Below are 12,896 nucleotides of genomic sequence, written 5' to 3'. Positions count from 1 at the left end.
GGTCTTCTCAGTAACGATACCCTGGTTGTAGACTTCCTTCCTAAGATATGTTTATGTCATGCTTTGTCAAGCAAAGGCCTGTTGTCTTGAGTTTTTAATGCCACCTAAATTACTTGATTTTATTTTTATCTTCTGAATAAATTGCTTTTATGGATTGCAGTTTTGTATTTTGTTTGTTTGTTGTTACCTGACTTGTTGCTCTTGAGAAGGCAGGTTAATAAATTCTGCTAATGAGTACAAAATAGCAGGAATTCACTCTATCCTACAGCCCAGCCCTTTTGAATTACAACTTTATGCATTAATATTTTGAAAGGAAAAATAGTTGTTTCCAGATTCATGTGGAATACAGTAGCTATATTTAAGTAAGGTTTTAGGAGTATGTGTAATGGAAAAAAGGACATGCTGGGTCCATTACCTAGTGCATGTTCAGAGATGATGAGCCTAAGGATGAAAAGCAAAGTTATGATTAAATGCTTTGTATCTAACAAAATAAGCAAGAAATTGCAGGTCAGAATAACACAACAGTTTGAGGAACATTGGGCAAAAGATGCCTGCATTGCAGGGGTGGACTGGATGACCCTCATGGTACCTTCCAACTCTACAATTCTGTGATTCTATTATTCTATGAATTATATCTAGATATCTTTACAGTATCTGCAAAATATGAATTTAAGTCAGTGGGTGACAATCTTCCAACAACTGGCTAGAGTACTTTAGCAAGTCTTAGAATGGTTGTAAGACTTGAGTATTCATGCACAATGATTTTTTTAAAAGGGGCAAGAAGTGGGTGTAACTGCATGATCTGATCCTTATGTGGATATTCAGGATCCATCTGGACACATATTCAGATCTAACTCTGTATTCTGCAACATTTGAAAGTCACTTTCCAACGTCAAGCCCTAAGTGTGCAGCTTGTTTTGTAGTTTACTACAAAACACTGAGAGTTGTACTCTCATTGTACAACTCAGGATTTGCTTTTCTCCAGTGTACATGATTTGTAACGATCCTATACTGGATCTTATAATACAGTCTGACAAAAAGGCTTCCTGTTACACCTTGTCTTAAACATGCTGTTCATCATTTGAAAAGAAAATATTCCATAATCCAATTCCCCTTCCCCAATTTTCCCCCAGTGGGGACAAATTTGGAAAAAATGGTGGGAGAAGTTTCACTTCAAATCTTCCTGTGATTTTTTTCTGTGCCTTCCCATCTCTAAGCCTAACAAACAAACTGAACCTGCAGCAGAAGTTGTGCAAGTAGGCTTTGTTCTCATTGAGCTCTCCTTCAGTTCCTGTGGGTTAAAGGGCTGCAGTGTAATACAGAGCTGTGAGGGTGAAAAACCTGCTTTCCACTTCTAGAAACCTGTCATTATAATCAAGGTTAGCCTCTGTTGCAGTGATGTCCTTGACTGTGAGCTTCTGCTTTCTTTAGCATAAGTGTCTCTCTGTTGTTTGTTTCTGTGAGGACATGAAAGTTGCTTCACATATTGGGACAGTGTTGAGGTGGTTCATCTACCACTGCAGGACACCCTGGAGGAAATAAGTGATCTTCCTTCCACAGCTAGCAGTTGAGGCACTCTGCAGCCTCCTTGAAATGCAATGGAAAGGAGGGGAGAGATTGATGGGTATCGTCATATTGATGGTACCACATTCCAAATGACTGAAGAACCTTTTGCAGGGCTTTCATGTACATGCTGAATTTCATGAGGGCCAAGATGCATCCCTGTGGGACCTTCACATCCCCAAAGGCCATGAAATCAAGCAGTGAATGTTTCTTACCTTGTCAGGGATTGGATGCTGTTTGGAGGAACAGGAGGCAGGGGAGGGTTTTTCACATCTTGCCCTGTGATTTTGCCTAGGGAGTATCATCCGGGGATGAGAAGTGGTAAACGGGGCAGGGAAAGTAGGGGAATAAGGTATGGAGAGGACTGGAGCATTCCCTTCAAGCCACTCACCATTCAATTAGAGCCAAACTTAGACATGAATGGATAACTTGGTGGTTTATTTCTAAAATACAACACAGTCAGATAAAATACATTGAAACTGCAGAAATGATTTTAACACAATCAATTAAAAAACCCTCTAAGAGCCAGAACTACAAATAACTGCTGAAATCTAATTGTGGGCAACAAGAGAGCCAGGTGTACCTCTCTAGCTATAGCAGCTGGAAAATTCCCTATCTCTCCTACCCATTGCATAACTGTCACATTTTCCTCCATTCATTATGTGACTGGTGCCCCGGACCCCCTGGGTGGGTTATGCAGACTCCCTATTGGGAACCACTGGTTTAGGGGTTTGGGGATCATTTACCTTCTAGAGCATACATATTTTACCAGTGAAGTTGTTGGCCTACTGGTTGTCCCCTAGCAGCATGTTCACTTCAGTTATGGAGGACTGCACAAGCAGATATACAATCACAGACACAAATCTAATATTACAATAAGATAAAATCCACTCAAGTAATCAAGTCTCCTAAAGTTGGAGGGGGCGCTATCTGGAGAGGCATCCAGACCAACATTATTGGGCTGCAGTTGAAAGAAGAATTTGAAGAAACACTTAAGACATACAATTCTTTGATTTTCTCCTTGTGTGATATTTGAACCAGTAACTTTTAACAACTGATGGAGAACATGAGTTTCAGCCTTTTAAACGCTGTTTCAGTACTCATCTGGAGAGCTGAAATACCAACGACAATTTTAGCAAAGGTTTTAATATCTTTGGCTGGTGTTTGTAGTAGTGAAGAATCATTTCTTTAAATTTTTTTTAGAAAAGGCTAATGTGTTTGTAGGCCTTCCTTTGATCAGGTTTTGCTTGGAATTCTCTCACACTTTCAAACTTGTCAGCTGCGCTGGCTGCATAGGTGTACACTTCATCTTTTGAAACACCCAACATCAAAACTGCCATGCAACCTCACATTTTAATTAAGAATCCCAGTCTTTTCTTTATTATCTGGCAGAAGCATTTTGCACGAGAGTTATAGTGAAAGCAGGATATAGGACTACAACACACAAATCAATGGCTCTTTCCCTTTTCCCTTTATGGATGCTTTAAAATGCAGCCTTTCTGCATCTATCTGGATTTGGAACAGAAAGGAGTCTTGCTTTAACATCCTTGGAGAAACCTCCTGAACACCTGCTTATGGAACAATTTATCATGAGCCAATTACTAGATTTTCTTTTTAGGTTGTCTTCAACTACCATTATAGCTGGAACTTTGTTCCAAGTGCCTTTTACACTGTAACATTCTCACTGCAGTGCTAGAAGGACACAGTTTCTGTCTTTGTCTATACAGTATATACATTCAAGGATTATTTAGTTGAAGACAGGTACCCAAATTTTAAATTTTAAACAGAATATGAAGCTGGTAGTTATTGGGTAGATCCACAGTATTCTGTGGGATCAAAATTAAGCATTCATGTTTTGTAAATAAACTGTACTATTTTTTCAGCACTTTGTTAAGTTCATCTTTTGGGGGCGGGGAGTTTCACGGCTTTTGCCTATGGGTCATCAATTGATCATCCCTCATGAAACAGAAGTATACAACAGATTCCTTTCAATAAAATAAAGTGTAAGCATTAGACTAAAGGATAACAGTTGTGTGTTGGTTGAGATCAACTATTTGGGGGGTGGGGCAGTATTTCTAGTGTAACTCTCCTTCATGAGATGCAGTTAGTATGTGGCAAAAGTGAATCTTCTAATTTGTGAGAGATGGGGAAAAAGCACCCCTTCATGTATGGTACTAGCAGACATGTGAGCCTCCAGCCAATATAGCAGAGGAAGAAATCGGTGTCATTTTTTTTCTGATAGCCTATTTCTGTGTAGATAGGTATGAAGTAGAGGTGCATATTTGAGCGGTGATAAGTTACAGTGAAATGATGTCTTTAAAAAACCTAAAGAGTTTTCCTGTCCTCCCTCCCATCTTCTCTAGAGGATTGGAAAAAACCCTAGAACAGATTTGGGGGGAGGGGTGCAAGACAGAAATCCTTGCACTAATAGGATGACTTCAGTAAACCCACAATGTTTAAAACAGTGGTGGCCAAACTGGGCCCTCTAGCTGTTTTGGGACTACAGTTCCCATCATCCCTGACCACTGGTCCTGTTAGCTAGGGGTGATGGGAGTTGTAGTTCAAAAACACCTGGAGGGCCAAGTTTGGCCACCACTGGTTTAAAAGCTTTGCTACACACCAGCAGTGACATTTGCCTTTCCTTATTTTGTGTGAGCATCCGTATTGACAAGTTATGTGTATGCTACAAACTTTAGGCAGTGTTTTTATCACATGGTTTAGCGCAGCGCGCGAGGACTCGCCAAGCAGGTGGCTCGGTTCGGGGGTGGGTCATAGGCCGCTTCCGGCCCTTGGGCCTTAGGTTGCAGACCTCTGGCCTATGGGAAACCCACAAACAGGACCTGTGTGCCGTAGCACTCTCCACACTAGTGATTCCCAGCAAGTGAGTCTGACTCTGAATATATCTCCAACAGTGGAGATAGAACACAGCCATTGTGGCTAGTAGCCACTGACATGTATATCCCCTATGAATTTGTCTAATCCACCTTTAAAGGTATCCTTCCTATACACCATGAGTACCTTTATACATCTCTGTCTTCTTTGCCTTACTTGCTTCTTAATCTAAACTAAAAAGCCTCAAATGTAATCTTACCTGATAGGGGAGTTCCTCTAACCCCTTGATCATTTTGGTTGCCTTTTTCTGAACCTTTTTCCAGTTCTGCAATATCCTTTTTTGAGGTGAGGTAACTAGAACTCTACACAGTTTTAATTTTCAAACCCTTTCTGAAATTGACAGCTGCTGGGCAGCCCCCCCCCCCCAATAAATAAACGAAAACTTCAAGCTATGGTTTTCTTTGCAGGGTTTTTCTGTCCGTACATTCACATTTTAACTATCCAAGAGTTACTCTGTGATCCAAGTCTACGAAGTTTTTTCTGTGATTTTAGCCATGATTGTAACACAAACATACACACAAACACTGGCTCTTTTCCTGGCGTAGCAAACAGCAGCCCCCCTACATTTGCTTTTGTTCCTCCACATCTTTTGTCACAGTTACAGTTTGAGTTAAAATATTCCCAAAACACAAAAGGCAAGGTTAAAGCTACTTTGGGAGCTGTAGTTCCCAAACCTCTTGATTGCAGTGTTAATGGTAGTAAAAAAGACTACATTTTGCCATCCAAGATGGATGGGAAACCTGTGGTCCTCCAGATGTTATTGGACTTCTCCCATCAATGCCAGCCAGCATGGTCAGGGGTGGTGGAAGTTGTAGTCCATCCATATCTTTGAGCGCCACAGGTTCTCCTTACCTGTTCTAAGACACATCCCTTTGTATCCTAAACAGGAGTGTGTCCCCATGTTTCTCAGTGAGTTACTAATAAATACATTTAAAAAAAAAATGTTTAGCTTCAAATTTGGCCACATACTCTGTGTGTGTGTGTGTGTGTGTGTGTGTGTGTGTGTAATATTTTCAAATTTCTGCATGAATATACTGTTCAGTACTCCCTTTGTACTCTCCAAATACTCCCTTTAAAAAGCTTCACACTGAGGTTATACTTGAAAAAAGACAGATAATTAACTCTTGAACAAATTTCTGCTTTGAGAGAGGCTTATTTTTAGCAGAGTTCGTAGTTGCTGGCTGCGTAACAACATAATTCACAGTTCATTGATCTTGCTTGTACAGAACTATGGTGTAGGGTCAAAAGCTTCATCTGCTATCACAATGGGTCAGGATTTTGTATGCTGGATATCTGACACTGGGTAAAAATGACAGAAGAGTGACAGACTTCCTGCCTATTTTCTCAAATTTGCCAATTTACAAACTGTAGCACAGTGCCCATGAGAGAGATTGCTATTGTTACCAGCTGGAAAAGCGTTGGGAAATAAGCTGTAACCGTACCTATTGAAAAACAGCTTGATGGTGCGGAAGATGTGTGAGTTTTTAGCATACTTAACACATTTAGCTTGATCTGCAGCCCAGTAAAACCAAAATTCTTGGCCTGAAATTAAATTGTAGAGTGGATTGGGTTGCCTATGTGTAATTTTTGAACCCTCTCTGGAGATACAGTGTGACTGAACCTTGGCCTTTTTATGTTCAATTACTCATAACTCTAATATTTTAAGTTCAAATACAGTACAGAAAACAAATGGAGTTTAAGTGATTTTTAAAATGTAAAAAAGTATAGAATTATTCTTCAAAATAAAATTATAATCCATCTCCTTACCTCCACTACCTTTGTTCCATCAGCTACTTATTCCAACTGTAATGAAATGTTAGTCCTTTTGCATTTTTAGTGAAATTTGCACCTACATCCCCACTAAAGATGTAGTTACTAGTTTTTAGCTGCAATTTTTGCTAATTTGTCATTTATTAATCCCTCTGATTAATTCCTCTAACTGCGGGAGGCAGTGGAAGACAGGAGTGCCTGGGGTACTATGGTCCATGGGGTCACGAAGAGTTGGACATGACTAAACGACTAAACAACAACACAATCCCTCTAATACTATTTTTCTATTATTTATTAGGGTTAGGTTTTTATGGGTTTTTGCATCAGGTTTATTACCAATCTAGTGAAACTTTTAAAAAAGAGTTTCAGGTGTGTATCTTTAATGTTTCTCAAGTGTTCACTTAATAAGTTGTAGGTACTGTATTCCACTCCCCGTACACCCCTAAAATATGCTTTGGAGGGTCCCCCAGCCATTCAGAGCAGATTTGGGGGACATGTGGAGTGCTGTAGTGGAATGGAGAGAGGGGAAAGAAAAGCCCTTTGCTTGAGACATTTGCTCATGCTATATTTGGTCTCATCTGTGGTATATGCAGAACAATTGAAGACATATGGAACATACAGGAAATGCCTCTTGTAAGACTTGGAAATTTTGATTGCTTTTGTAGGGTTATTAATTAATGCCAATTCTTTCTAACTGTTGTTTGTTACAGTAGTAAAGAGTTGTGGGTTACTGATTATTATTTTTTAAATACACATTGTAGTATAAAATGCATTTAAATATTAGCAGCTTTGGATATCACTCAGGCTTATTTACAGCTTTTGTGTAAAACAACCCTCTCTAAAACAGTCACCATTCTCCCATTTTAAACAGGGAGAAAGAACAAACACAAGAAGAGGAACATTTGATGGAAGAAAAGAAAAAGAAAAAGCAGGAAGAAAAGAAAAAGAAGGAAGGTGCTCAGAAAAAGGTTTGTTTGAATGTCTCTTTAATGATGTAATTTTTGTATTTTAGGGTGATTTCACCAGTGTGTCTTGAATTAATTATTTGGATTTGATTTTATATATAGTCCCATAGTCTGTGACCAATATTTGTAAAAGCTACCAAATTTTATGCATATATTTGGTTTTCGTCACATTTCTTTTAACAGGCAGAAATATACCATGTGATCTATGCACCTGTGCATCTAAGAAAATGCTTTTACTATAATTGGATTAGAAATCCCCATATTTATTAGTCAAGAGGGGCCAGAGGCCTCCTAAACCTAACCCAGACAACTGTTCCAAAAGAAACCCATGGTTGATGCTATCAAAGGCTGCTGAGAGGTCCAGAAAAACCAATAGGCTTTTACTCCTTCTCAGCGGCGTAGCGTGAGTTGTCAGCACCCGGGGCAACGCAAGTAATTTGCGCCCCCTAACCCCTAACCTGTGAGTTGCCGCTGGCGCTGCTGCCCAAACGACGCCGCTTGCCCGGAGGAGGAGGGGGGCAGAGAGGCGAGGAAAATGCAACGGCCCAGCAGCTGCAGCAGCACCGGCGGAGGCGGGGCTGTGAGGAGGGGCTGCCTGGCGCGTCCTCCGCGGCGAGCGCTGAGAGCCGCTGCCTGCCGGGCGCCTTCAGCCGGGCGCCGCGAGACATGCGGCTCCGCTACAGCCTGCGCCCGAGGCTCTTCGGCGACTCCGGAGGCAGCGAGCGCGCCCCCCCAAATGTTGCGCCCGGTGCGGCCGGCCCCCCTGGCACCCCCCACGCTACGCCACTGCTCCTTCTATCCAATCCCCATTAGAGTGACGAAGGCTGTTTCTATCCTGAAACAGGGCTTGAAGCTAGATCAATATAGCCCATTTTTTAAATACTTGGTCTATAGACCATTATGTATAATTAAGGATTTTTCTTTCATACAAATTCAGTTTATAAGTTGTAGTTTAATTATGAACAATATTTTAGTAACACGTGTTGCCAGGATATAAAGAACTGTGCAGCTAGTTCCACATGCCTGGGGAAGGTTCAGGATTTGGGCTTGAGCTTCTCAAAAAGCAGCAGCCCCCATGCCACAGACCAAATGGAGGAAATTTTCGGGAGCAACTTGTAGTGATGAGGGTGATGGGCATGATGATAATAAACATGTTTCTGCCCCACTGTTTTTACCAGAGGGTTCAGGTAGATTTCAAATATATCAGTGTGATACACATAAACGAAAACACAGTCTAAAATCTTAATGAATTACAACAAAAAACATTAATGTAAACCAGTAGCGGAATGTATGATAAAATCAGACACCTACAAAAGCCTGCTTAAATAAAAGCGAATTCACCACCCACTTAAAGTCAAGGAGCAAGGGGCCAGACACACTTCTCTCAGGAGGCTCTTTGAAATACCTGGCCCTGGAATTCTGGCCTTGCAGTCATTTGCTCAAAGAGAAGGGGGAGCTAGAATCCCCACTGAGTATGTCCAGGCATTTGGATGTATTTTAAGTAGCTCTTTTGAGACTAGGCATTAAAAATGTTAACCTTTAACACCTCTAGTATCTACTTTTTCCACCCAAAACTTAATATATTTAAAATGCTCATAAAATTCTTTCTATGATTCTGATTTGCAAGCAGCTTACAGCCATTTTATTGCATTTAAGGCAGTTTCAAGTCAATTTCTTTCAATAGAATAATGGTTATTTGCAAATATACTCATTTAAGGTACTTGTGGATTGTAGTGTGGATTCGAACCGCCGATCTTCTGATCAGCAAGGCCAAGAGGTTTAGTGGTTTAGACCACTGGTTTAGACCACAGCACCACCTGCTCCTGTTTTACCTTGTATATTTTCAAGATATAAAAATATTTTATTACTTAGTCTAATTCTTTCATTGACACTCTAAACTATTTTCATTGCTCAATTCATGTAATTATTTAACTGCTTGTGTGATTAGTGCCAAGAGTTCTCTGTAAATATACTGAAGTGCCTTATTTCATAATGTATCATTATGGGTGATGTTCATATTTCAAAGCTTAATACTGCCTGTCTTAGTAGTGTCTATACATAGGTAGTCTGTAAATTATAACACATATTCAAAATAAACTTTGTAGCATATGTTCTGTACATTCATTTCTTAAGTGGTAAAGCAGCAATTTGTTTTATCAAACTATACCTGTATGTTGACTTATGCTGCTGAGAGCCCATCTTTGCTTTCACTTTAAAGCAGAATCATGAGTTAAAATGAACAAACTTCTAGAGGAAAAGATGTAAGAAATTTTAACTTAGAAATATAGTGGCTTCCCAAGTAGAATACACATTTTTATATGCACATAAACAAATGTTTTTTATGCCATAAACTATTGCAAAAATGTATACATGCATGTGCCAGAGAGCGAGGGTTGGTCGCAGCTCACATTCCTCATATATGTGCTCCTAAATGTTGAGATCTCTCAAGGAAGTAGTGTTTTTGTGAAGAGATAGCTATGAAGTGATTGCCCTTTTGTGCTGAAGCCTAGTTCTACTATTGTTTGGTTGCAGTCCTAAACACTTTACTGCTTGCATCTGTAAGACTTCATTCTTCTTGTTGCACCAAGAAGAAGAAAAGTAAGCACTATAATATACTTCAGGTGTTCTGCTGCCAGTAAAAGGCTATGGAAAAACAACAGCTCTGTCCTCCTCTATTCTTCAAAAAATTGTGTATTCTAAACTGTTGAACAAGCCATATTTGGTTATATTTTATATATGGTGTGGTTGATTGCAAGATGCTTTTCACAGATGTCTTCAGTAAAAATCTTGCTACTAACAACTTTTTTTCGTTTTGTTTTTCAGGCTGCTGAACAAAAAACCAAAGGTAATTGAATAATTGATTCCTTATAAAATATGCATTGCTTGCAATTATTTAGAATTGTCATTTCAATGCAGAATATAGGCATTGAACTGTTTCATTGTGTGTGCAGTCTTTAGACTGTTGTGATACTGGTTTTAAGCTCGCAGACATACACTTAATTCAGGCATCATGAGCAAGTTCCTCCTCCTTCCCTTCTCTGGTTTGAGATAGCCATAGTTTGCCATGATATCTGAATTGGGCAAACCATGGTTCCTGCTAACTATAGTGTGCATACAGTGGTACCTCTGGTTACGAACTTAATTCGTTCCGGAGGTCCGTTCTTAACCTGAAACCGTTCTTAACCTGAGGTATCACTTTAGCTAATGGGGCCTCCTGCTGCTGCCAGAGTGCGATTTCTGTTCTCATCCTGGGGCAAACTTCTTAACCCAAGGTACTACTTCCGGGTTACCGGAGTCTGTAACCCAAAGTGTTTGTAACCTGAGGTGCTTCTAACCTGAGGTACCACTGTACTAGCCAGGGAATGAAACTTGCTTCAAAATGTGGTTTCAATCCCTATCTTGGAGGCTTCGTATTTGAGGAGTTGACATCAGTACTGAGACAAATCTTGCTTGGAACACCTTCTCTGAGCAGAAGCTCTTCCCTACAGTCACTGGGGTGAGCCACAGAGATGAGAAGGATAATAAGGTATTTTCCTCTACTCTCTTAGCAAGGGACTAAAGGCTCACAGTGTTTCTTTTGTCACTTACATAGCTGCTATATCTAAAAAGGCCTTGAAGCTTCAAGCCACATTAAAAATAGTCATGAAAATTCCGTGCCAAGAAAGGCACATATCTGTGCTGTGAAGTAAGCACATTTGCACAAGTATATGCTTATTTTCTAAAATTCTCCTGCCAAACTTCTGGAGTGGACTTGCAGTTGAATTCATATGCCTTTCTGAACCATGACTCTGACTAGGTGAGTGGATCAGTCACAACCCTTAGTTCTTATTACGGTAAATTTAGAAAACCCTATGAACGGCACCCTCAGTTTCTTGGGGAAGACATACACATGTCACAAACAACAGCTTGTGCCTATGGTCAAAGAGGGCAGCACCCTTTCCAAACAAGCCAACTCTCTGCCTGTCCCCCATGATATAATAATCGAAACTCCTTGCTCACATAGCCATAGGTGGCTTTTAAAGTACCGTGTGTCTTTAGGTATACTTTTGTGTGACCAGCTGTCTATGCATCCGGCCTTGCCTTTGTAGCCTTCCAGGAAAAACAACCACTAACAAATCGCTAGAGAAAAGCCTTGAGGAGGCTGATGGATCCATTAGCTCTCCATTTAGCCTCTCACTTTTGATTGGTCATATCTAGCAAATCAGAGCATCTTTGTTCACACCTCAGCTCCACTTTATGTAAAACAGGAGCAAATAAAGGTGCCTTGATTAGGTGTTGCCAGGCGAAGGGAAGAGGCTGTATGCCTCTGTTGCCCTTCCTGTGGCTTTTTTTTTTTTACAGGAAGCGGAACCAATCCACTTCCAGCATGCATTCCCACCTCTTACCAGCTACTGGGCCCACATCCTAATCCAGCTTCTGTCACCCCTCTCTCATGGTCTTCCCTCCTGTCTTGCCATGGTGAGTCAACCCTTCCTTTCCAACTCCCTTGACATTTCCAAGTCCCCTTTCCTCTTTCTGTGTTTCATAGAATTGGAAGGAACCCCAAGGTTCAATGCAATGTTGTTTCTCTCTGGGCTTCTTTTGCTTTTGGTGTCTGCAATTTGAAGATACCAGAGAGGCAGTTACAAAGGAGATGGTAACAGGGGCTGTGAGAAATTTTTAATCATGGCATCACCTTCTGTGAAGTGAATGTAGGCCTTCTCTACCCCCACCCATTGTGTAAGGCAATGTTTCTCTTCCAGATTCAGGGAGTGTGTAGGTAGGTGTTTTTAAGACATGTTCTCTTTTGTTTTGCATATGTGACACCTGGAAGATTCCGTGAAGGAATATGGCTGAAAAACGTCCCCTACCCCTGAGCCTACATGTAATAACGTCCCGTACCCCTGAGCCTACATGTAATACTGAAGTCTTGCCCACTAGAAATCTTATTTAACCACACCTTTGGATTTTGAGGTTTCATCATATCTTACCAGGCATTTTCAAGAATGCATTTGCAGTCATGAGACTAAAAATGCTCCCTACAAAGATAAGAATAATTCTGTATCCAGTGCTAGAGTCTATGTTTCTTCTTCACTTGCATAGAATACATAGAAATATACACAGCCCTGCTTCAGGTTAGCATTTCAGAGTGAGGTCAAGACTTGAGTTCAGAAGTAGCAATCAGTGTTCCACCTGAAAGTCCCATTCTTCCTGATTTTGCTTCAAAAATATGGTGGCGGTTGACAGCCTTTTAGACTTGGAGGACAGTGGAATGATTCTTTCCCACTGCTCCATGTCAAGTAATTTGGGAAAGTTCCCTTCACTGTCACTGTCATGCATCTTTTTGCTTCATCATTACAAAGAAAATGGGTGGAGAAATACTATTCTTAAACAGGAATGAATCAAAAAGTTTCTGAAGATGTTTAGGCTGATCATGTGAGGCGTTACGATAAATCTGTACCAGGGTGACTTCTTAGACTCCATTGACCAATGGATAATCAACATCAAAATCTTTCTCTCTCTCCATCTGGAACAGTAAGCTGTTTGTTTAGCAGGAACAAATAGTAGTTCCAATATTCAGTCCTCCTGCTTTGTTTCATTCACTTCAGCAAACCTGTTGTCCCTTGATGGCAAAGTTTCAGGAGCACGACATTCAGGGAATTACATCTTGATAACCATGATAGTGGCTCTGTGTCTGTATCTTTCCCCAGCCCTGCCCAGTTTACT

The 12,896-nt window shown here is 40.6% G+C and overlaps 1 protein-coding gene across 9 annotated transcripts in view; it reads left to right on the top strand.

Moving 5' to 3' along the window:
* TNRC6C (trinucleotide repeat containing adaptor 6C) overlaps window positions 1-12,896 on the top strand; it is a 429,627-nt gene that overhangs the window by 326,257 nt on the left and 90,474 nt on the right. For all 9 annotated transcript variants that reach the window (XM_083487414.1, XM_083487411.1, XM_083487406.1 and 6 more), the window contains 2 exons: window positions 7,097-7,193; window positions 10,014-10,035. In XM_083487414.1, the coding sequence (XP_083343540.1) occupies window positions 7,097-7,193; window positions 10,014-10,035 (119 nt within the window). The remainder of the gene's footprint in view (window positions 1-7,096; window positions 7,194-10,013; window positions 10,036-12,896) is intronic.

This window comes from Podarcis liolepis (genome assembly GCF_965112155.1).
Source record: "Podarcis liolepis genome assembly, chromosome: 2".
Taxonomy (NCBI): Eukaryota; Metazoa; Chordata; class Lepidosauria; order Squamata; family Lacertidae; genus Podarcis; species Podarcis liolepis.
The sequence above is the reverse complement of the archived record's forward strand: the minus strand, read 5'-3'. Positions and strand labels throughout refer to the sequence as shown.